General features: G+C 37.1%; 1 protein-coding gene across 2 annotated transcripts; it reads right to left on the bottom strand.

Moving 5' to 3' along the window:
- Nucleotides 1–258: 258 nt before the first annotated feature.
- rfx4 (regulatory factor X, 4) lies at nucleotides 259–22,045 on the bottom strand. 2 transcript variants are annotated; one of them, XM_039650571.2, is made up of 18 exons: nucleotides 20,477–22,045; nucleotides 17,929–18,015; nucleotides 17,624–17,684; nucleotides 15,740–15,863; nucleotides 14,854–14,915; nucleotides 13,670–13,883; nucleotides 13,050–13,127; nucleotides 12,733–12,896; nucleotides 10,571–10,671; nucleotides 10,425–10,483; nucleotides 10,182–10,326; nucleotides 9,560–9,654; nucleotides 8,346–8,463; nucleotides 7,450–7,569; nucleotides 6,055–6,216; nucleotides 5,727–5,853; nucleotides 5,485–5,623; nucleotides 259–1,517 (listed from the first exon to the last, which is right to left on the bottom strand). In XM_039650571.2, the coding sequence occupies exons 1-18, from the start codon at nucleotides 20,517–20,519 to the stop codon at nucleotides 1,248–1,250; spliced, it is 2,169 nt and encodes a 722-aa protein (XP_039506505.1). In that variant the 5' UTR covers nucleotides 20,520–22,045; the 3' UTR covers nucleotides 259–1,247. The 2 variants fall into 2 exon arrangements, with proteins under 2 accessions (XP_039506505.1, XP_039506504.1); XM_039650570.2 differs by having other exon boundaries at nucleotides 5,727–5,892; nucleotides 20,477–22,044.
- Nucleotides 22,046–22,806: the final 761 nt, after the last annotated feature.

Raw genomic sequence — 22,806 nt, forward strand, 5'->3', positions numbered from 1 at the left:
AATTATAAATAAATACATATAATCACATTTAGAGTTGAATTATCAAGATGTGACCATTTAAAAGGTGTATTTCAGCAGATTTTTTTAACTTTACCTTAAAGTTTAATAGTACCTGATTAGAGTTTGATACCTGCCAGTAATTTAAAGCTAAATATGTATAATGAATTTCTTAATATATATATTTAAAACACAATAGACATTTTAAGTAAAAAAAATAAAAAAATAAATAATAATAATAATAAAAAAGACAATCCAAACTGGGTTTTAAAAAATCTTTATGTGGCAACAAATAATTCCACATATATCATTTAAGTAACAGCTGTCACCACAGAAGTTACTGAGTGCTTTTATTTACAAGAGAAAGTGACTAAAGATAATAAATGTTACATTTTCATATTCTTTCCGTTTTATTCCTACCCATAGGGTAATAGGTCCACAGTACCTTTGAGTGCATTCAAAAACACACAAACCTAGGTTAACACTTTTCGGTTTCCTAAATCATACAAAACTGGATATACAGGTCAAACACAGATAAACAATGCAAAGGGACACAATGTTACAAAGCTACAGAAAAGATCTCTAATATTCTCCCAGGATCACACTGGGATAATTCTGCATTTGTGTAATATGAGAAATCTTATGTTCACATTCGCATGCAACAAGTACTCATGTGAGTTGCCCTTATTTGTTTAGACTCCTATGACGTCCGCAACCTGGCAGCTGGCCAATAGGGCGTTCTGAAGTGAAATATTAAGGCATTTCTTCTTGGTGCTGAGAATGGGTTATGCTAGGAAAGCAGCACACTTTCATGTTGACAGTGGCAGTGAAAAACAAAACCCTGTGGTATTGTTACAGATCCATTGACGTCAAACACCCAACCTGTGGTGACAGAATCCTGTGAGGTGCGCATTTTTACACTGAAACTAGGTCAGCGAACAAAATTTTTGCACAGTAAATGGCAGTACTGGTCTATAATGTTTATAGAGATAAATGAGAAAAGGCAAGGAAAGGCACAACTGGGACACTGCCTTTTTGCACTCACACAATGATTGAGATTCGAAAAGAGTTTCATTGGCAGCTTACACTGTAAACACTGACCACACCAATAACATCTCTGACACAATGTCCTTTCCACTCAAATACATTCTCTGTAATAAGGTTAAATATTGGCGGCTGCTGTTTTATCTGTTCAGCTTTCCACGCGCAGACATCTGTTATCTTGGACGAAGACTCTCGGAAGTGTACAATCATTTTGCCCACCCAGTCGTGGCCTCCCCATTGATATAGGCAAATCCTGGAAAATGTTGCACATGCTCATATTCAGAGTTCCTGCGTGGGGCCAGAGGGGAGTACATGTCTCCGGTGGAGTAGCGTGAAGTGTGGACTGCGGGGCTGGTGTAACAGCTGTTGGCTGAGGGCACGTCTGGCCAACGAGGGGTCACAGGGCTCGAGTGTAGAAGAGGAGACCCACTCATCAAACAGGACTCCATTCTGGACATCTGGCTGTTGAGTGGATACTGCAAATCAGAGAGAGACATGCATGAGGACCATTGCAACAAAACACAAGCAACTTATGTTGTGCATTCTATAAACGATTCACCTCATCTTCCTTTTTGTTAAAGGGACAGTTCACCCAAAAATGAAAATTTTGACATCATTTACTTTACCAAACCTGCAGTGGCGTATGTTTGATTTTGAAATTGGTGGGGATGGGGACATCCATGTATAAATATATTTTAAGTTTTGATTGAAATTATTAATTGGAATCTATCAGTGACACTGGATATTGGTAGGGACACATCCCCAGGGTCCCTACTAAATTCTACGCCTCTGCAAACCTGTATAAGTTTCTTTCTTCTGTGCAACACACAAAAAAAGACATTTTAAAGAATGTTGGTAACGAGGCAATTGACGGTATGTGTTCAACAGAAGAAAGAAACTCTTACAGGTTTGGATAAGTATAATACTTGGACCAACTGGCTAAAACGGACATAAATTCATGCCCTATGTAATGCATTCAATAAATCCTTTTTGGCTTTTTTTTTATTGTTAAAATTATGATGCAAGACTATCTAATAATCAACTACAAGTGCAGCAATTCACCATCATTTGTACTGGTAAAATAAAATAAGAAAGCTAAGTTAAAGGAGTAGTTCACTTTGAAAAAAACTTTTGCTGATAATTTACTCACCCCCATGTCATCCAAGATGTCCATGTCATTCTTTCTTCAGTCAAAAAGAAAGTAAGATTTTTGATGAAAACATTTCAGGAATTTTCTCCATATAATGGACTTCAATGGGAACCAAACGGTTCAAGGTCCAAAAGACAGTTTCAGTGCAAACTGTTCAAAGGGCTTTAAATGATTTCAGACGATGAATAAGGGTCTTATCAAGCGAAACGATCGCTCTTTAAAAAAAAAAAGTTTACGTTTTATAAGCTCAAATGGTCGCCTTGCTCTGTTCTGTGATGCACGTTCGTGACTCTCCTGTTCGAACTCGTTTATCAAAATGAACAAATCTTTTTTCATGTCATTTGGTTCATTCAACAAACGAAATGAACGAGTTGACTCGAGAAAAGATTTGTTCATTTTGATAAACGAGTTTGAACAGGAGAGTCACGAACACGCAACACAGAAGAGGCGAGCAAGGCGACCATTTGAGCTTATAAAACTTAAACTTTTTTTTTATTAATGAGCGATCGTTTCTCTTGATAAGACCCTTATTCATCGTCTGAAACCGTTTAAAGCCATTTGAAACTGTCTTTTGGACCTTGAACCGTTTGGTTCCTATTGAAATCCATTATATATAGAAAAATCCTGGAATGTTTTCATCAAAAACCTTAATTTCTTTTTGACTGAAGAACGAATGACATGGATATCTTGGATGACATGGGGGTGAGTAAATTATCAGCAAAAGTTTTTTTTAAAGTGAACTACTCCTTTAACATAGCAGTATTTTTGTTGCTGTGGGTAACAGTCTAAAAACAAAACTGAGCATGTCAGCTCAAGATATGTCTATATAAAACAATCTGTTCTCTCTGGGGAAGTCAACAAAATCTCCATGTGTCTCCTCTCCATTGCCTCCTTCAGAGTAGCTCTCTTGAACAAAGTGTAGACATTGTATCCATTTTAAGTTGACGGAAAATAAGTGGAAGTAAAAATCTATAAGTGCTCTCTAAATAGAAACCGTCCACAGTCAGAGCTTTTATGAACGGCTGCGGCACGGAAAAGAAAGTCAGGCGGGGTCAGAGACCTAGATGTGTTGCTTGGGGACCTCTTGTTCATGCAGATAAAAGAGACCATTGAATAACAATATTTTAATAAACACGCTTTTCCATCTGGATTTCCGGCCACTAGTTGAGTTGTCTGAGACGGTCATTGAGTCGATGGTAGAAAGACATTGGGTGTGTGTGAGTATGTGTGTGTGGCTCTCTTGGCTCTAGCTGGTCCACTTTTCAGAGGCTGCATCCGCTGTGTGGAGGAGAACTCTGAGGACCAGCTGATCCCCCATTACAAAGGCAGGCTGGACCAGAGAGCTCTTGACAGGAAATTACCATCACACCCGCTTTGACTTTCAATATATGTGACCAGACCCACTCCTCTCCATCCACAACTGAACAATTGAATTCAACTATTCACACTCTCTAAATCTCAAGCACAATAAAGACTACTTAACATTCAACTATTCCCTCAGTTTTGGAACTAGTAACATGCAGCATGTAAATTTTGTATACACTTAGTACATTTGCTTGTCCACAATTTAGTGTAACTTCTCCTAAAGTTTTCAGGCTACATCTACTAAATTTGGCACAGACCTGCAGCCTGTTCTTAGTGTGCTATATCTTTTTAAACTGATCGGACAAACTGTTTTCCAGTATCTGATAATTAAAAACCTCATAGTTATCCGTCTTTGTTTCTGTCTTTCTTTTAAAGTTTAAACTAGCACCCAGAACATTAACTCCATTATTCAAACTCCACATCTTTCTAAATTAAAAATATATAGGCTAATACTCATTATACACTTTAAAATTCAAATAGTCAATATCTGGTATTCCAACTACATAAGGCCTGAATAAGACTCAGACATCAAGGGAATTTTAATGTTTAAACAAGGCTTTTCCAGGCCAGTATCCAGACCTTTTATAAATATCTGCATGGAAAGTGTTGCTTTGGCTGATTCAGGCTAAAGTAACGGCATCATTTTGAGATTTAACGAGTGTTGTTTTCATCAAACTTTCACCCAGCAGTTTAACCCAGCAGGTTTAACAAAGACAATTAACTGAGCCTTTTCACCTTTGTTCTCTTTCAGAAGTCAATACACTTTAAATACATATGCTAAATGACCAGTATTTCTGATCAGGAGGAGTTCAGACTTTTACCCCCGTGTGTGCTGAGGTAAGCAAGCATTCTCTATCCATAAAACTCGGTGGATAACAGTTAAAAGAACATTTCAGATGCTAATGACTGTAATACATCAACCACCTTTCACATTCACAATATGTACAAAGTATTCTTCTCTCAGTTACAAACCCAGTAAAAGAGACTAGAATACACTAAATACTAGAAAAGGATGGAATACACTTCCACACCAAATACTGGGGAATACACACCCATTTCCATCTGTTATGTTTACTGTCTTAATACTCATTCCTAAGTCCCATCTAAAATGTTTTCTCACAGAAAATTGGACATGCAATTAATGCATGTATACGTCTTTTCTGACTATAATTATGACATAAAAAGTAATAATTTTGACACAAGTCAAAATTTTAATAAAAAGTTTTATACAGAATTAGGTCACTAAAAGTCAGAATTATGACACAACTAAAGGTCATAAGTTGAATATTTCAAAAGTCATAATTATCACATTCAACTGTAGGTCATAATTATGAGATAAAAAGTTGAATATTTGTCAATTATGTCTTTATGCCAAAAATTTAACTTAGTTTATCAAACTTTCGACATTTTATCTTGAATTATAGCTTAGTATATACATTTTGACAACTATAAATCATAATTATGAGATCAAAAGTTTAAATTGTGGCATAAAAAACAATTTTATGCCACAAATATTATCTTATAATTTATCTTATAATATATAATTGAGCGTTTTTGTCTTATAATTGAGCGTTTCTCAATTTTGTTATTGATGAGATTTGTTATTTTGTAATTAATATGGCCTAATTTTGACTTTTTATGTCAAAATGATTACTTTTAGGCTCATATTTATGATCTATCATTTCATTTGATTTAATATTTTTCCCTTATGTAAAGTTAAAATGGGTGTTAACTGAACTAATGTGACTTTGATTGACATCACAGACGAAATTGAAGGGGTAGAGTCGCAGTAGACTGTGAAAATTATCAATCTATATTCTGTAATCACATGTTTTATGATATTTTATAAATAGTTCAGAAAGTTTATAATTAAATAGTATCATATTAAAACAATATGATTTTAGGATTTTGAGAGGGAGGAGCCTGACCTGTGCGGAGGTCCGGTGGTATGAGGAATAGTGCAGAGGGCTGGGCAGTCCTGGTTCATGGGTTAAACTGGAGTACTGACTCTGGATGGCATGATGGTGCTGGTTTGCGTAGCTGCTGTAATTATAGCTGCCAGTATACCTGGAGAAAATGGAGTACAAATCTCTAAAAACATTTCATAACCCATACTGTAATGTTGTTTGCAACATCATTTAATATCTTCTCATTGATTTTGGGGGCTCACCCATGCTCATCCCGATGTGGGTAAACTGGCATCCTGTGGGTGGAGGAGGAGCTGTGTAGAGGGGGTCCGCCTCTCATGCAGGAAAGCTGGGATCCGGTCTCGGGTGGGCTGCCACCTGAGGTTGTCACTGTGTATGTAAGGGACCAGGTATATGACTGAACAGCTCCTGGCACATACAGACATACATATACAAAGAAACGTGTTTGACGTGTTAATTAAATGAGCTTACTGTGAGATACAGTTTTACTGAATGCATGGAATGGGCCTCGTACTGTGATACTGTGATGTAAGATATGAGTGTTGCAATCAGTTCGGAGTCACCATTTACCTGTGGTAGCTGGTGTGCTGGTGTACTCCGGAGACTGAACTGAATTGGGGGAACCTACTGCTGGTACGCCCACCGAGTGAACAGACTTGGCAGGAGAGTAGGGCCCAGGTGACGTAGATGTGGGGGTGGAGCCTATCAGCATCTGCTCTTCCCCAGAATCTGCTGTAGTAGCCCAAAACAAAAGCCTAAAATGTTAAGAAATCTTTGCAATTTTGAAAACTATCATAATGTTTTAGATTTTCTCTGCTGCAATAACCACAATGTATGTTTTGGATGATGGTTTGCTAGTGTAAGATGCCCCAGCAGACATCTTAACAACCTTAACCAGATGTGATTGGTACGCTGTTAAGTGTCCCAATTAACCTGAATTGCCCAATATGGTTCCCCGCTTAGCCAGAAAGACAATGCTGGACAATTTCTTTCACCAGATAGATCATCACCAAAAACCATCATCTAGCATTAAGCTGATTTACAGCATCTAGAATATAAAGAGCTAACAAGTAGCTAACAAGGACTACAACTACCAAAAGGACGTGAGTTTGAATTGTGCAACCATTGTTTTCAATATATTGCTACTTTTAATTCTGTAAAGCTGGACACGAAATAATAGTCAGATTTTGTTTTATTTTTATTTTTTTAAAGAAAGCATGTGTGTTTTTTTGTTAAGTATCATATTTGATACTCAGGCTTTTATGGCTAATAGTAGCTCATACATGAGGAGTAAAAACACTTCAGTGTGTTATTCAGAGATCCAAGCAGAGCAAAAATTTGCAATTCTGTGCTGTTGATTTATTAATATGGCCAAAAAGCAATATGAAATTTTAATGGCTTGTAATGTAAATCAATGAGATCTCAATAACAATATAGCAGACTATTTACTCTACATAATATGCATATAAAATCTGTCTTTGTAAAATGATTTTTTAAAGGCTTAGTTTTATGATCGAAGCTTTGTAGCTCAAAGCTCTTTCATATAATGAAATGCAATACAATGACGATCGAGAGACGTATAAATAAGCATTCCTCAAAAGCCATAAGTTATTCTAATATCTACTTAAAAAAATCAGTAGAGACAGAATATGAAGAAGATTGTGTACAACAGGTTTTTCCAGCTATATTTTGTTTATGTTGATAATTTAGAGGCCTTGGAAATGTGTGTATTAAATTTGATACAGCAGGCTTTATAGACTTATACTAAAAAGAAATTCCAACTTCAAAATTTAAGTTGTGTTTGACTATGTATCATTTATGTTGTAGAACAAAACATAAAAACTCTCTTCAAAAACTACATACTAATGAAAATCCTGTTTTAACGACAAACCAGCTTTCTGTGTTAGTCTACAAATTTGATGTCATGACAGATCAGCTCTATTGCTCGTATCAAATCGATCTTACCTGGTGAACCCTCTCCTTTCATAGCCCTCATCAGTTCATTGGCTCTCTCTTGGCAGTGCAGAGACTCAAGCAAGTATAGTACATAGTCATCAAACATGAGGTGGATCAGATGGAATGAGCCTAGAAATATAAAGAATCCAATTTATCATCAAAAGTTCCTACCAATTCAAGTTCACCTGTCTGAAACAAGAAATAATTGAAGGCTTTGTGGACAACTACAATAAAGCATTTTGAATTTGAATCTCTGAGAGCTTTGAGAGATCAAAATGATTTGACGTTGTTAACTGGCGCAATACTATTGAGCTCAAATGCAAGTCAGAACCAAACTAGCGGTCCAAGCATAAAATCTACAGAGTTACTGAAGCATATGATGCTTTGAGTCCATTTTCTGAATGAGATGGGGGAAAGAATTCATAAGGAGCATGGTACAATCCTCACATTGTGTTAGCAACTCCAGCCACTATGTGCATAATAAACATGGCTGCTATTCAGCGGACTGGGCGCAATACTGCCCGGTCATAAAATGGGAAGAAGGGGGGAAAGACTTGGTGGGGGTTTGCCTTTGTTAATTAGCTGTTTTGTACAGGGAGCTGCATTATCAAAACACTGCAACCAGCTGTGCCTTTGATATTCACAGACAGAGCTGACAGGGAGGGGGCTTTTACCTCTTTTATGGCCCTTCTTTCAGTAACTTTGCCATAGACGGCTAGATGGTGTAAGCCAAGAGTTAACAAAGCTGCCATCTTAGTTAAAAGTTGACACTTGGTGTTGTGGATTGAGAAACTTTGAGCTAACCTGAAAAACTCAAGCTTCCAAACAAATAAAATCAGTAAGAAGTACTTTCAACTCTTTCTAATTGCATGATTGTTGTGACAAAACGGTGCAGCTAGACTCACCGAAGCTGGGTGCACTATGCAGCGTCATATCCCGGATAACTCTGGTCCCGAAACATGACCACATGAGCAGGAACTGCTGAGCTACCCTCTTCAGGCATCCGGGTCTCTTCCCCGCCACCTAAAGGGAGTATTACCATTAGAAAAGCCTGGGGGAAGGCACAGGGGCCTTAACCTTTGGGTCCATACTGGGGCCTAACCCCTAAGTACGAAAAACACGTCAACAAGTCAACTATTTGATTTGCCCCTAAGGAAACACCCTCCCATTGAACTATTGTCTGGTAGGTAGTATAAGTTCCCATGGCAACCACATTTACAAGCCCATATCTGGACTATAATTGAGGCCCCACAAAAAGGGGCCATGAAGACATCATTAAGTTGGGGGATTGCATCACGATAGGCCTTAAGTATGTTGTGACGGCATTTAGAGTTGCATGGGTTGGACACCTGTAAACTCTGTTATAAGAACATAAAAACAGTCTAATGACAATTCTTGATTATATTTCTGTTGAAATTTCTAAATGATACATCCATAAATATGTACTGTATATATATACAGTTTTGAGCATTGACAATAATAACAAATTTGTCTTGAGCACCATATCAGCATATTAGAATGATTTCCGGATTATGTGACACTGAAAACTGGAGTAATTATGCTGAAAACGATACTAAAATTATATTTTAGAAAGCAAATGTTTTGAATAGTGATAATATTTCACATTATTACTGTTTTACTCTAACTTTGATCAATCAAATGAAACCTAGAGAAAGACTTCTTTCAAAAACATTAAAAAAATATTACCGACCCCAAAAGGTATAGGTTTTTTTTATTCATATTCACATAATTGTATAGGCCTATATTTTAGCTAAACAAATAGATATCTAATTACTGTATAGGATCATCATACTGTAGTAGAGTAAAAATCAAGCCGGATTTTCCCAGGTCAACGTATTTTGTTGATCTAGGAACAACATTCCTGTCTGAAAATGTAGTCCCTCCCAACCCTATCCCTACACCTAACCTAATCCTACTCATTATCCCTAAAATCAAAGGGAAATGATGGGAAGATAACACTGACGTAGAAGCAGCTAACCCTAGTTGTAAGCTTAAAGTTGACATAAACTGAAAACTTGTCCCTCAAATCTGATTGGTTGCTCCAGGATCAACAAAGATGATGATCCAGGAACATGTTGCACTTGGGGAAATCACGTACCCTCACGACACATCTCTCCACCATAGAGTCCAGCCACTCGATGTAGGCTTCAATAGGGGACTGGTCCTCCAGCAGTCTGTCAAATTCTTGATACACTTTGAAAAACAACAGAAAAGAGTTTGAGAGATTAAAAACACATTTCTTTTTTGAAGAATGCATTTCTCAAATTGGTCAAATTCCATTTTAATTGCTAATCTATAATTACAAAAATGCAATTGGCACAGATTTGAGACCTCCGTATGAATTGTAGGAAGAGGAGCTCAGAATCCTCTTTTGAGGATGACATGACAGAATCTTTGAACTTTGACCTGATCAGTCATGTGAGAGGTTGACGCTGAAATGAATTTGAAATGCTCCTCGGGGTGTCAAACTGTGAGGGTTAACCTCTCAGTGTCTGTGGTTAAAGCTCGACGCTCATGGTCGTGGGAATGATTCAGCTCTGGTTGACAGCTACTGTGTGGAATCCGAAACGTAAACCAGTGGGGATTTTAACACAGCGCTGCATGTGATTCTGCAGCAAATACACTGCATGTGGTGTACAGACACACTAATGAATAAATCTAAATCAGTCCGGCTATGTCTTATCTGATACTTTTTCATGAAATGCACCACTATTCCTTACAATGGATGATAAGTCTCCTCTCGTCCTCTCTGGAGTCTTCCATTGTATAAAGAGTCTGTTTAGTGATGCTGTTGAGGTCTACGTTCCTCCAGTCTTCAAGCATTTGAAAGGTGATGTCTGCACTGTGGATCACCGTCCGAGAGGCCTGCAAGATCAAGATTTTAATTAAAATTGCTCCCTGCAGTATGATTGATCATAGACATTTGCAAAAAGTTAAATACTAAACATAAACCTGCTGTATACCTGACAGAGATGGTTTAATGATGTTTGTCGTTTAAGTATCTGGGAAAATCTTCTTGACACTGAGAATTTAAAAAAAAAGTAGCCTTAGAATACTAGCAAAGTTCATTGTGATGTTTTTGAGACTATTGAATATATTTGGCACCTACATTCAAACTTTATGTTGCGCAAGTTCTCAGGCAGGTCATGTAATGCCACCTTCAGCCACTCGTCCAGCTGCTTGGCAAACTTCCTGATCACCTGAGTGAGGCTGCATTATCGAAACACATAAACAAGGACATAAATGTTAATTACACAAAGAATGCTCTGACGCAATGACTTTTTTCACCTCTTGTAATGCGTCATTGAAAGGTAATCTGCTAAGTTAATTACCCTGACGCAAAAGTTAGATATGCAATGCTGGCATGATCTCTGTGGAAATAGTATTAAAGGTATTTATAGCTTGAAGACAAAAGTCTATTTGACTAAAGAAAAAAGTCTCAAGGCTTGGACTTATCAATCAGCACTGAGGCAATTCTGATGATGTAGAATGTGAGAATATAGCATCATATATAATATGCGAGTAAAAATATTCATAATCTTAACAAATTATTTGATATTAAAATGTGATGTTTCTTCACTTTTGCCACCAAAACCCTCTTACTTAGCCAAATTCCCCCCTCCATCCACTCATATAGGTAGGCTAGAGCTTTTCTTAATCCAGTTCCAATAAATAAACTCAAGTTCTGTCACAATTTTTCTTTTTCTAATTTAATAACCACTTTCCAGTGATGTAAAGTATTCAGGTAAATGTTAATTGTACTTTTTGGCTACTTTGTAGTTTTACGGAGTATCAAATATATTAGCAACTTTTACTCTATAAATGACTTAATTTTTTTTAACAGTATTTGTACTCTTTACTCTAATATATCTGTAATGAATAATGCAATTTCTCATTAAAATGTACACCTAACATTTTCTGCAGCAGTTTATTTTTCCTACAAAAGAAGAGATATTGCCATCTACACGGCTTTGAAGGTATTATATCGTGTGCGTTTTTAAAGGTGCTCTAAGCGATGTCGGGTGACGTGACTTCTTGTTGACGTTAAAAGTATTTTCAAACAAAATGGAGGCTAGATACACCCTCCCTCCTCCTGACTACTCCTCCACTGACCCCCCCAAACCCCACCCCCAGGGCCTTCTTGTCAGTTATTGGCTGGAATAGTTTGTTATGTTTCATGGAGCGGGTTGCCGCAGTTTGTTTTTGCTGCCATTTGTGGAGCCTGGGTTTTCTGCATAGACCGCATTTTTTTACAGTGTGTTTAGGGGACATGCAGCAAGCGGATATTGAGGAGATGTTTGCTGTATATAAAAAAATCGCTTAGAGCACCTTTAACCAATTTTTTCAACATGGCTACTCTAAGTGAATGTGAGTGCATTAGCATAAGTAGGTATTTGTGAATCGCAGGTGTTTCATATATGAGATAAGGATGTGACTTTAACTGGTGATGAGGCCGAAACCAAAGTCCAGTGCAAGCAGCCTTTGACCATTCATTTTACTTAACATTATTATTTATCCGTTATATTGAAGAGACCTTTTTGAGGGATATTAGTTTACTTGAGCCCTTTTTGAATTCTTGAGCTTAACTGAGACTTGAGAGTGTTTGTAGACGTTGTCAACCTTGATTTAGTGCAATTTTGAGGTTTCTTAGAAGATAAAAATGTGATTGCTCTCCTCACAAATCAACTGTGTCTTGATTTTCACTGGCATGTCTCTAATGTGTTGAGGACTAGAGAATCTTTGAGCCTACATTCAGTATGAGTAAGCACTGTTAAAATCAGATACTAAGACTTTTACTTAAGTCGTATTGGAATTGGTGACTTGTAATGGAGTAATTCTCGCTTTGAGGTAACGGTACTTGGTATGGTTTGACTTATACCACCCTTCCACCCAGAATTATGCCAGGAAATGCAGCATTTTCTTTAGTTCTACACTTTTTTTTAGCCCGTTCTCATCCCAAGACGTCATCTAACTGACGCTTTTGACCATACGTCAACATCCGACGTTTTAGGGCACCCTTTAACGTCAGTTAGATGACGCTATCTAATCCTAACCCTACCCCAGACCTAAACCTACCCCGTAATCTAACTGACGCTAAAGGTAAAGCATCAGTTAGATGACGCCCTAGGATAGCGTCATCTAACTGACGTTAAAGGGCACCCTAAAACGTCGGATGTTGACGTATGGTCAAAAGTGTCAGTTAGATGACGTCTTGGGATGAGAATGTGTTGCTTTTTTAACTAAATCAAAATAGGCAGGGATGGGAGTCACCTGTCAGGTAGAGCCTGTAGGACGGTGGGCATGAGGACTCCTGAGATGGCCTTGTACAAAATAGAGTCACAAACCCCCACTATATTCACCACTGTAGAAGAGCCCAGGACAGGGAGCATGTGGGGCGGCATGCCCTGCCAAAAGTGCAACAGGAAGCTCTGGACCTATGCATATACACAAACAAATAAACATTGTGATAAAAAATGAGGAAAGCATTTTCTTGTGGAAACCATACTTCAAATATGGTAAACATAATTCAAAGCATATTAATGCATGCATGCAACTAAAAAAAAAAGACAAAAAAAGAAATGTCAAACCTCATCGAAGTTGGCTCGTATGACAGTATCCAATATTCTCTGACAGTGAGTTCTGTACATCATGATAAAGGTTGAGACCTTGTAGAGAAAAAAAGCCCATTTAAACGACCCATTTATAATACTTTCCCACAGAGACTAATTCAACGAAACGCTTGGTTAATGATGTCATACCAAATTCATTCCTGACTCATGGTCATGCATTAATAAGACACTAAAAGCCTCTAACACTATAAGAAAGAGGATACAAATACCAAACAACAAAAAAAAAGCTGCTTTCACGAACAATGCCTATTTACAAGGTCTTGCCAAACCAGTGTATGAAAAGAGGCTTTAAAGATCAGAAACTCACAAACCATTTAAAATTACAGGCACCTTTTTAAAGCGAGACAGCTAGTGCCCGTCCTTTGTCCGATGCGAGATCTTATTATCTACTCGAAAGATTAAGAGTTCGCTAGGAACCAACACATAAATCCTCCAGGTCCTCATCTAAATCCAGGCCCAGGGAAGGTCCGCCTGACACATGAAAGCAGGATCTAGAGGGGTGGGTAGCGGGCAGGAGGAGGGAGAAGGGGGGGTTGGAGTTGGAGGTTAGCAGTTAGAGGTTTTAGTGATCTGTTTACCTTCTCTTCTGGCAGACTGGCAGGCAGATTTAAGTCTTTGACATTTGGAAAGTCTGGCAGGAGAGTGCCCAGCTTGGAGCGCGGTGAATACGCCACTGTCTGTTTGGTGACCTCTTTCTTGCCCGTCTCGTTCACCCACGCAGCGCCCTTTTTAGAGTACATCACATCGTAGTACTGGGAGCTCTCCTTCACAGCGATTCCATAGTAGTGATACCTAAGAGGGACAATTGAGTGGCAGGATGGAGATTATATATGAGCTGTAAAAAAAATATTGTTGGTTTAACTTAAAAAATTAAGTTAATTGAAATGGAAAAATTGAGTTAATACAATGAAGGTGATTGATTTAATAACTTAAAATATTATGTTATCTGAATGATTTAAGTTGATTTGACCAACGAAAAAATATTTTTTTACAGTGTAAAAAGTGTTCAAAGTCTAAAGTAGATTTGTGACAGTGTTCATTTCTTTTTATACATTTCTTTGTAAATGGCAATATGTCTTTCAATGACCAAGATCCTAATAACTGTTTTTTAACAGGCCCAAGTAACATATATATATATATATATATATATATAATGCTCACCATGGCTGCATTTCTACATTTATTTCTATATATAAATATAGAAAAATACTGTAAAAACAGTACTATTGTGAAATCTGATTTAAAATAAATATTTTCTATTGTAACATGCTTTAAAATGTAATTTATATATAATACATTTAGATCAGAAAATTGCTCAAAATTCAGCTTTGCCATTACAGGAATAAATTGCATCTTATGTTAAAAAGGAAAACATTAACTATTAAATAGTCATCATATTTCACAATATTACTGTTATTACTGCATTTTTTTAATCAAATAAATGCAATCTTGGCGGACATTAGAGACTTCCTTCATTTTTAAAAATGTAATCTTCAAACATTTTTTTTTTTCAAATAAATTATAAATACATTTTTTAAAACACTTATTTCACAGGATTTTTTTTTTAGTTTGGAGCAACATAAGGGTGGATAGATAAGGGCGGGGAAATAAAACTTTGCAAATTAATCATTAGTTATTGGAAGTGATATTGACTCCACTTGGCTCAGTTTCAGATTGTCATCAACTTGACAAAACATATTTAAAGTGATATGATAAATGTAAAAAGTTAGAAAAGGTCTATAATATTGGAGAAGGAACTTACTTCGATTGGCCCCTCGTTCCTAGTCTCCGTGTGGTTAACTGAGGAAACTGTTGTCTTATTATCTGTAAAACACACACACACACACACACGCATGAAACTTTTCAGAGCTTTTGGTGACATCAGTGTGTTATCTGTAACAACTACGACAAAAAAATATCTTCTCAATCATCTTGTTCGATTCATACATGTCCACTGACATTTCTTTTCTGGCCAATCTTTCTTTTTCTCTCTGCTTTTTGTCCATGAGCTCCTTGGTCCAGCTCCTGGTGCAGAAAACTTTGCAAACAGTGAAGCTCTCTATTGTGCGGGATGAAAAAAGAGGCCAAGCTGTGAAGTTTCTGTCAGGCTTGGCTTGATAAATGAGCAGACAGGGAGGCAGGTCCAGCTCTCTCTCTCTTTTTTGTCCTGAATCAATGAAGCCTTCCTAAAGGACACCCCACGCTGCTCCAGCCACTGATCTAACATTCCGCAACATCTCACCCTTCCAAATTTCCTTTAATTACACATTAATCCAGGCCCCCTCTCTTTTTCAATATCCTCCGACAGGACCCGGGGGAGCGGGACAAGGGTGTCGGGGGGTGGCTATATGAGTAGGTGGGTTGAGGGGTTGTGGGAACAAGGGTGAACATGTTCATTGTTTTTATTGTCCAGCTATGAGTTTGCAGAAGAGGTGTAAGAAAAGACCACTGGCTGTGGCTCTTCATAATACCCAGTATTATGTAATGCTTTTCTTTTTTTTGTTTTTTTGTAACAGATGTATTCCTTCCTCTTTCAAGTGAACATGCATTTTTATAGGACCTTTGATAAGAGAAAACTATGTGTTTTTACATTTGATTTCCTCATCAAAGACAGAATATTTGATTTCATCACTGTATTAAACACATACCTTCCCGAAGCTTGCAGCGTTGACCGGCTGAGAATCAAGTTTCTCGCAGAAGTCCAAGTAATGCATGTACAGTGCACTGCGAGGAATACAAACACCCTCTGCGATCTCATAGTTCTCCTCCAACCTAACGAGAACACAGTTAGGTCAGCGCACATAGAAAACTAGGGTCTACACATCAGAAGTCAATGTTAAATAAACTCGGGAGGGAGGCAGTTCTGCGGTTCTAAAACAAATATTACTGTGTGTACTGGAGGGATCTTCAAGCAATGGGTCAACGTGAAAAAATTTGGTTAACCACTTAACTGTCACCGTCCCACAGGTGGGACGTTTGCCACTATATTTTTACAACAATAATATCTTAGTAAATACCTTAAATAATATTGACAAACTATATATCATTTGAAAGCTTACAATCTCTAGTTTCCATATTTGGTGACTGATTTTCAAAATATATTACAGAGGAGCCATAATTTATCAATATAAAACAAGAATATTTTCATACTCATAAGGCGTGTTCAGACCTTTGTTTTAAAATAGCAATAAACATGAAAAATCATGAAAAAATGGTAGATACCTCAGTTTGTTTTCATGCCAAAAGTTCAAAAGATAGAATCCATTCAATTATTTTGGAAAAAAAAGGTCTGAAAAGTTTAAAATATCAAGAAAAAAAAAATAAATTCACCATTTGTGACGTGGCAGCTAGCTATGACTTACATGCGTGTTCTTTGTATGTGTTTCTTAGAGGTTCAATTCATATCAAAATCTGCCAAACTTCCCATGCTACTCCTGAATAGGATCTCTACTTCAGAAATTGTATGAAAATTGTGAAAATAATGGTTTATATCACTCAAAACATGAATGGAAATGCAGACGCCCTTATATGGGCAGTAATGGAGTCTGATTGTGCCCTAGTGAAAAAGTTGGGTACTGCGCTCAAACAAAATCTTACTGAAAGCTCATTTTTTGAGGTATCAACCTAAAATTTGAAACACAACTTGTTCAGATTTTTGGCTTTGATCTTTCTACCATTTTAGAGTAGCCCAGGTTTTGAAAATATATATTTTATGTAAAATATGAATAATTAATATTTTTACATTGTACATTTCCATAAACTCTAACTTCTATAACTTTTTTTCTGTTTCACTTTCTTAATTTATTTCACTTCTACAAAAATCTGCCAAATGTCTTCTTTAAAACAAGACCAATCATATGTCTATATTCCAAAGCATTCTTGAATTACAACCATTTAAGTTCGAAATGTGCATTTTCATGTCTATTCAAAAAAGGGGGGGTGACAGTTAACAGGTTAATTGTTTTTGTGTAATAATGTAGTTCAAGTTTAACAGTATCAATTTAACTTAATTGTAATAAAAAGTATTTCAAATGAGAGAAAATTGAAAATGGAGAGGTTCATTTGAGTTTAGTTTTGTTTGCCATATTTTTGACTGAACATTCAATGTGCAATTTGAAATGTAAAGTCTTTCTCTGTGAGGTTGTAAGTCTGTTCGCCTTTCTGATACTTGAAACCGACAACTTACAAACAGCAGGACTGCAAACATGACATTTGGAAATTCAACTGCTGTTTTATGATATAGAATTCCTAGACAAGTGAATGATTTATTTGAAAATTATAAAGCACGCAATTGTATGTGTCATATTTTACAAAATGGAGCCCTGAAACTATACACAAAATAGCGTATCTCAAACCCAAGGAGGAGTTTTCCCTCACACTGAAGCATTTTGCTCCTACTGGATGGCATTTAAAGTATAAAAGTGAATTACTATATTCATCATTTTCTAGAATTTTCAAGAATTCAACTTTGTGTGCGGCAGTGGTAAAGATGAAAATAAGTGATGTACATTTCTGGTGTAAATTAGACTCACCATTGTAATGTGGCAGGTGTTGAATGTGGCTTGGATGCTCGGTTATTTTCCTTCTCTTCGTCTTTTATCATAAGAACAACAACAATTAGAATTAGTAATAAAATAAATAAATTATACATAGGCTAATGCAATATATGTAGACTGTATATCAAAATTTATATACAGTAGCCTATATATATTTTTTCCTTTTGAAAGATTTTGTCACTGTTAACCTTCACATTATGTTCTCTCTGAGCAGAATTATTCATGTTTCATGCAGTCTATTCTGATTTAATTTATTCATGACGATACATTAGGCTACTTACTTTCGTCGTTGGACATGTTTCCAATTGAAGAGTGGCTGGAAAAGCGCTTGCTCTCGCTTTCGTTCAGACATCTTTCAATCCAGCTCTCTGCAAAAAGAGGGGGGGGGGGGGAAATATTATTTTTTACATTATTCCTTTTTATCGTAGGCATACGGCTGTCTTCTCGTAGGCCCGGCACGTCCTCTTGTTTATTTATTAATTTTTAGATTAAAAAAAAAATGTTTTAAACAGTGGGCGAAACGAAACAAAGTTTTAGCAATCTAATTTGGCCTTTTTTCAATTCCATTTTTATTTACTTATTTAACAAAGCCTATATTTAGCATAATGATTTATCAAGGCTATTCCCATCGGCAGAGGCAACAGGTGCAACCACGCCGTGGTGCCTAAACACAGAACTAACGTTAGGCCAATTCGTCTTATTTCGTTTTTTCCCCTAATATTTTGAAATGTTTTGTGAATGTGTTGAACTTTTTTAATTTTAAATTCCACAGTATATGCTATAGATAGGCTACATTAACTTTCAGTTTGTAGACGAGTGCAATAAACATTAGAAAACGTGGTTGCGTTGCAGCCACTGCTTAAAGAGTTGAGGCCGGGGCATAATAATGACGGGGCAATTCAATTATAATCGATTGTGCGGATCTTTGGGCAGCTGGGATTCTATTTGAAATGTTTTCAGCAGAACTGCAGGAATCCTTCATTGTTCCCGAGGCGAATTACAGGCGCGCGCACGCTCAATTGATTCTGCGCGCTCGCCGTTCCTCCATTGCTGTGCCTGTGTCGTCATAATAGAACCTTTTTAGCGCCATTCTCATTTATGCTATGTAAGTAAGCCGACTGGTGTCCTTACATCACAAGACTGAAACACTTTTAATTCGATTCGAACGTAAGTCAAACATGTTTTCCTGCAGTGGCCATGACAACAGTTATAGCATCGGCTGCGAGTCACTGGGCAACCAATAGCCTAATGATGCTTCATGACGCGGCTGAAGTTATGGAGAAAGTTATGATACTCAACAGTTGTTTGGATAAGTTATTTGACAGCCTTCAGACAAAAAATTGAGATGTACTTTTGACTTGATTAAAATATACATTCAGTGAGGCAAATTTGCACTTGATGAAATTACTAATAACATAAAATCTACATTCTTGACTGAATGGATTATGGAGATCATAGTTTGGTAGCAAGTTAAATGCTCTAATTTGCTAATTTCCTATCATAATAATCAAATCCTCATAGTTTCAAAAAGCAAGAAAAAAAAACAAGCAGGTGTTTTAAAAATAGCTTATTACATTACAAAATGCTAAGGAGCTATGATATATTTTTTGATCACTAAATTAATTGTTAAAGTTATGAACAAACTTCTGTGCTTTTACAAACTAGGAAATTAAATTTCCCTCAAGTATTCATTTTTTTGTGTGTGTGACAATTATTGACAGGCTTTGGATTTTCTGAGATCACACTTTTTAGGTAAAATAAACCAGCAATGAGACGGAGAAAAATATAAACAAGTTCAATTTACTTAATGTAAAATATTCCTTTTATGTAAAAAAGTTATTTTTAAAAGGCTACAACAGGCTGTATAAACTATTTCAAGTATTAACATGCATTTGAAAAACCAAATGATCATTTTTAATTTTGCTGGCATTTTTTTTAATTTAAATGAAAACGTATTATTATTATACTGCAGCTGTTATGAAGCTCAACAAATCTCATTTGTCCCATCAGAATCTAATTCATCTGTCAGTCTCGTCTCATAGTCAGTTGAGATCAGATTTTCAGTCTGTAATTGAATCATTTGCTCTGTGAACAGTTTAAGTAGTTCTCTAAATAATTGGATTAAATCCAATCTAAAGCCGAGACTGATCTGAGATCATTAATAATCATGCGCTGAATATCAGGATGGAAAGGAGTATCCAAAATGGCTAATAATTTAAAAACATTCTCACAAAACGACTGCATTAAACAAAATTGAACGATGGGTAACACTGCTTTTTGAAGCCACGAGGAGTGTAGAATTGACACATTTGGTGGTTAAACTACTTCTAGAAATATTCGAAATAACATTGCCTTTGCAATTTATACCTTCAGGACATGCAATTATATTTACCAATAGTATCAAGTGCAGTTTTGACTCAAGTCAAAACTTAGCTTGAGCAGGTGCATCATTAAAAAACCAAAACAACAACAACAACGTTTAAACTGGACAACAAACTCAGATCTGTGACCTTGCATGAGTTTAGTCTCAATTTAAGGTCATATTGCTACTCCGTAAAAACGCCGTCCACTTTACATAGTCCCAAATCGGTGTAAAACCATATTCTCAGCAGAAGCACACCCATCCGGGGGGGGCCAAAAAAAAAAAAAAAAAAAAACACGCGCCAACTTATCTCTTGGTGTACTAGATTCAAGAGCTTCCCTGACGAAAGGTTAAATAACTTTTTCTGATGCCAATCTCATGTCTCAAAATCCCAAGGCCCGTTTCGCGTTCCAAAAGAGCCCAGATCCCAGGCGTCCCAATGTCTCGGCGGTGCAGCAGGAACCAACCTGTGGAATCCATGTCAGGCTCTTCCAGCAGCCCACAATGCATCCTCTTCCCATGCACGTTCCAGGGGCTCCTCTGAGAAAATGGCTCCGTGCTGGACTCCCCCTCCTCAGCTCCCTCCGTCTCTCCGAGAGAACTGCCCGTCGTAGAGATGCATAAGATGTGAGGTCCGTGGAGAGGGTGGCGATGCTGATGGAGGTGGGGGTGTGGGTTGTAGGAGCGGGTGGGGTGGGGGTCACAGACTCCAGAGATCCAGCGGGGGAAAAGCCAGAGCCGTCAAAATGTTTGCTGATGTTTCATGGGAAAGGGGCTGATTTTATAGGAGCCCTGATGGGGGACATGTCATTGATAGGCTCGGCAGGCTGATGAATGGCTTCGAGTCAGATGGGGATGTGGCAAGGCTCACTGGAAGTCTTTTGTGGGGCTGTTTTGAATAAGAAAAGCTCCCTTCCCCGAAAAAAAAAGAGGCTTAGATCTACGCAATCCCAGCACTGTGGCCTCCCCGTCTCCCATTATAGCATTTAATACGTTTTCGTACCCTCTCCTCACACGCACATACAAACTCTGCCCCTGCTGCTTTAGTTTTAAAGTTCTCCATCCAAGGGCCACTTTTTGGCCCATTGCAGAACTTTTTTGATGTCTGCGATGCCGGTCTGGAAACGGGAGCGTGAACGAGTTAATTCATATCAGTGCAAAAAAAAAAAAAGTCTCACGCAAACATGTTTCTCGTCATCTTTTGAAACCAAAAGTCCAGAAAGTTCATAGGCCGTTGGCAAAACTGGATAGAGAAAGTTTGGTGGACCCCCCTCCCCTTGTCGCTCTCCTTGAAGCAACCTTATTTTAGTGTGCTGGGAGGAGAGCGCAGCCACAAAAGAGGGAAGTAAAAGTGTAGAGCCTGAGGCAGGGAGGGCTCTGATGGAGTGCCTACAAACTGCAGAAGGGAAAGCTGTGATTAGAATATGAATGGAACCACGGGGGAAAGAGAGAGCGAGTCGGAGAAAGGGGGATTATGGTGGAACTGCTCCCCACTTGGTGGACGGCAGAGGAACGCTCGCTCCTACACCTATAGACTGCGCCGGCGACGGCCTTCTCACTGCGAGGAGGTCGGACTTCACCTGGAGATATTTATTTGGCATATGAGGTTTAGATGGAACAAGCTGCTGTACAGTAGTCCCCAGACACTTATATAAAATAAAACCAATATCCGTTCTTTTAAACGAATGAATGTCACGAGCATCAGATATACTGATTAAAATGTCCATATGATGGGTAATGTGATCAATCACTTCACTAAGACGCATGTGAACTTGAGGAGAACTGATTTACTTGCTATTGTAGAAGTTTAAACTTTTATTTAAAGTTAAATTGTTTACAGACGCCATCAATGTCATATTTTTTTTTAAAAATGCAATTGTTGGGGGCTATAAGCAAACCAACACTAGATCACAAGTGGAAGGTTACTTGAAATTAATACTTTCATTCGGCAAGGATGCATTAAAAGTGACAGTCAAGACATGTTTTACAAATTTTGAACTTTCTATTCAAAGAATATACTGAATAAAATGTTAAAGTAGTTTCTCAAATATTGTAATTTTACTCAAGATTGTATTTAGACTTTTTTCCCTCTAAATTTAACGAGTTTTTTCTTGAAACACGAATTTATTCTCAAGATTGTATTTAGACTTTTTTCTCAAAATTTAACGAGTTTATTTTCGAAACATGACTTTATTCTCGAAATTTAATGAGTTTATTCTCAAGATTGTATTTCGACTTCCTGTCTCGAAATTTAAGTTTAATTTTGCATTATAATGACTTGTTGGTCTCGAGATGGTTTTATTTTTTTTTATTATTGCTTGGCCCTAATTCTCTTCCGTAGTTTTCAACATTGATAAAACTAATAATAAATTTAATTCAAATGAATAAAAATATTTCTTGAGCACCAAATCAGCATATTAGAAATACTTCCGAAAGGTCATGTGACACCAAAGACGATAACTATGATGATAAAGATAGTTCTAAATAAATATAAAAAGCAATGATAACGGCACAGAGAAAAGATATCGTTGGACTTTTTTTTTCAAGCAGGTGAACGATAAAAACATTGATAGCCAATCAGAATCAATCTTGCTTTAAAGAGCTCGAGTATTAATGCGATAAAACGATATCTTTCTTGGTGTGAACGTAACTTAATGGTTGCTAAAAACTTTGCCATCACAGGAATAAATTACATTTTAAAATATGTTAAAAAAGAAAAGTTTTTGACTTTTAATATTAGGTCACAATATTGTTTCTAATCCATTTTGATCAAATAAACGCAGCTTCTTTAAAAGCA

The sequence above is a fragment of the Pimephales promelas genome, chromosome 10 (genome assembly GCF_988280905.1).
Source record: "Pimephales promelas chromosome 10, fPimPro1.hap1.1, whole genome shotgun sequence".
Classification (NCBI taxonomy): domain Eukaryota; kingdom Metazoa; phylum Chordata; class Actinopteri; order Cypriniformes; family Leuciscidae; genus Pimephales; species Pimephales promelas.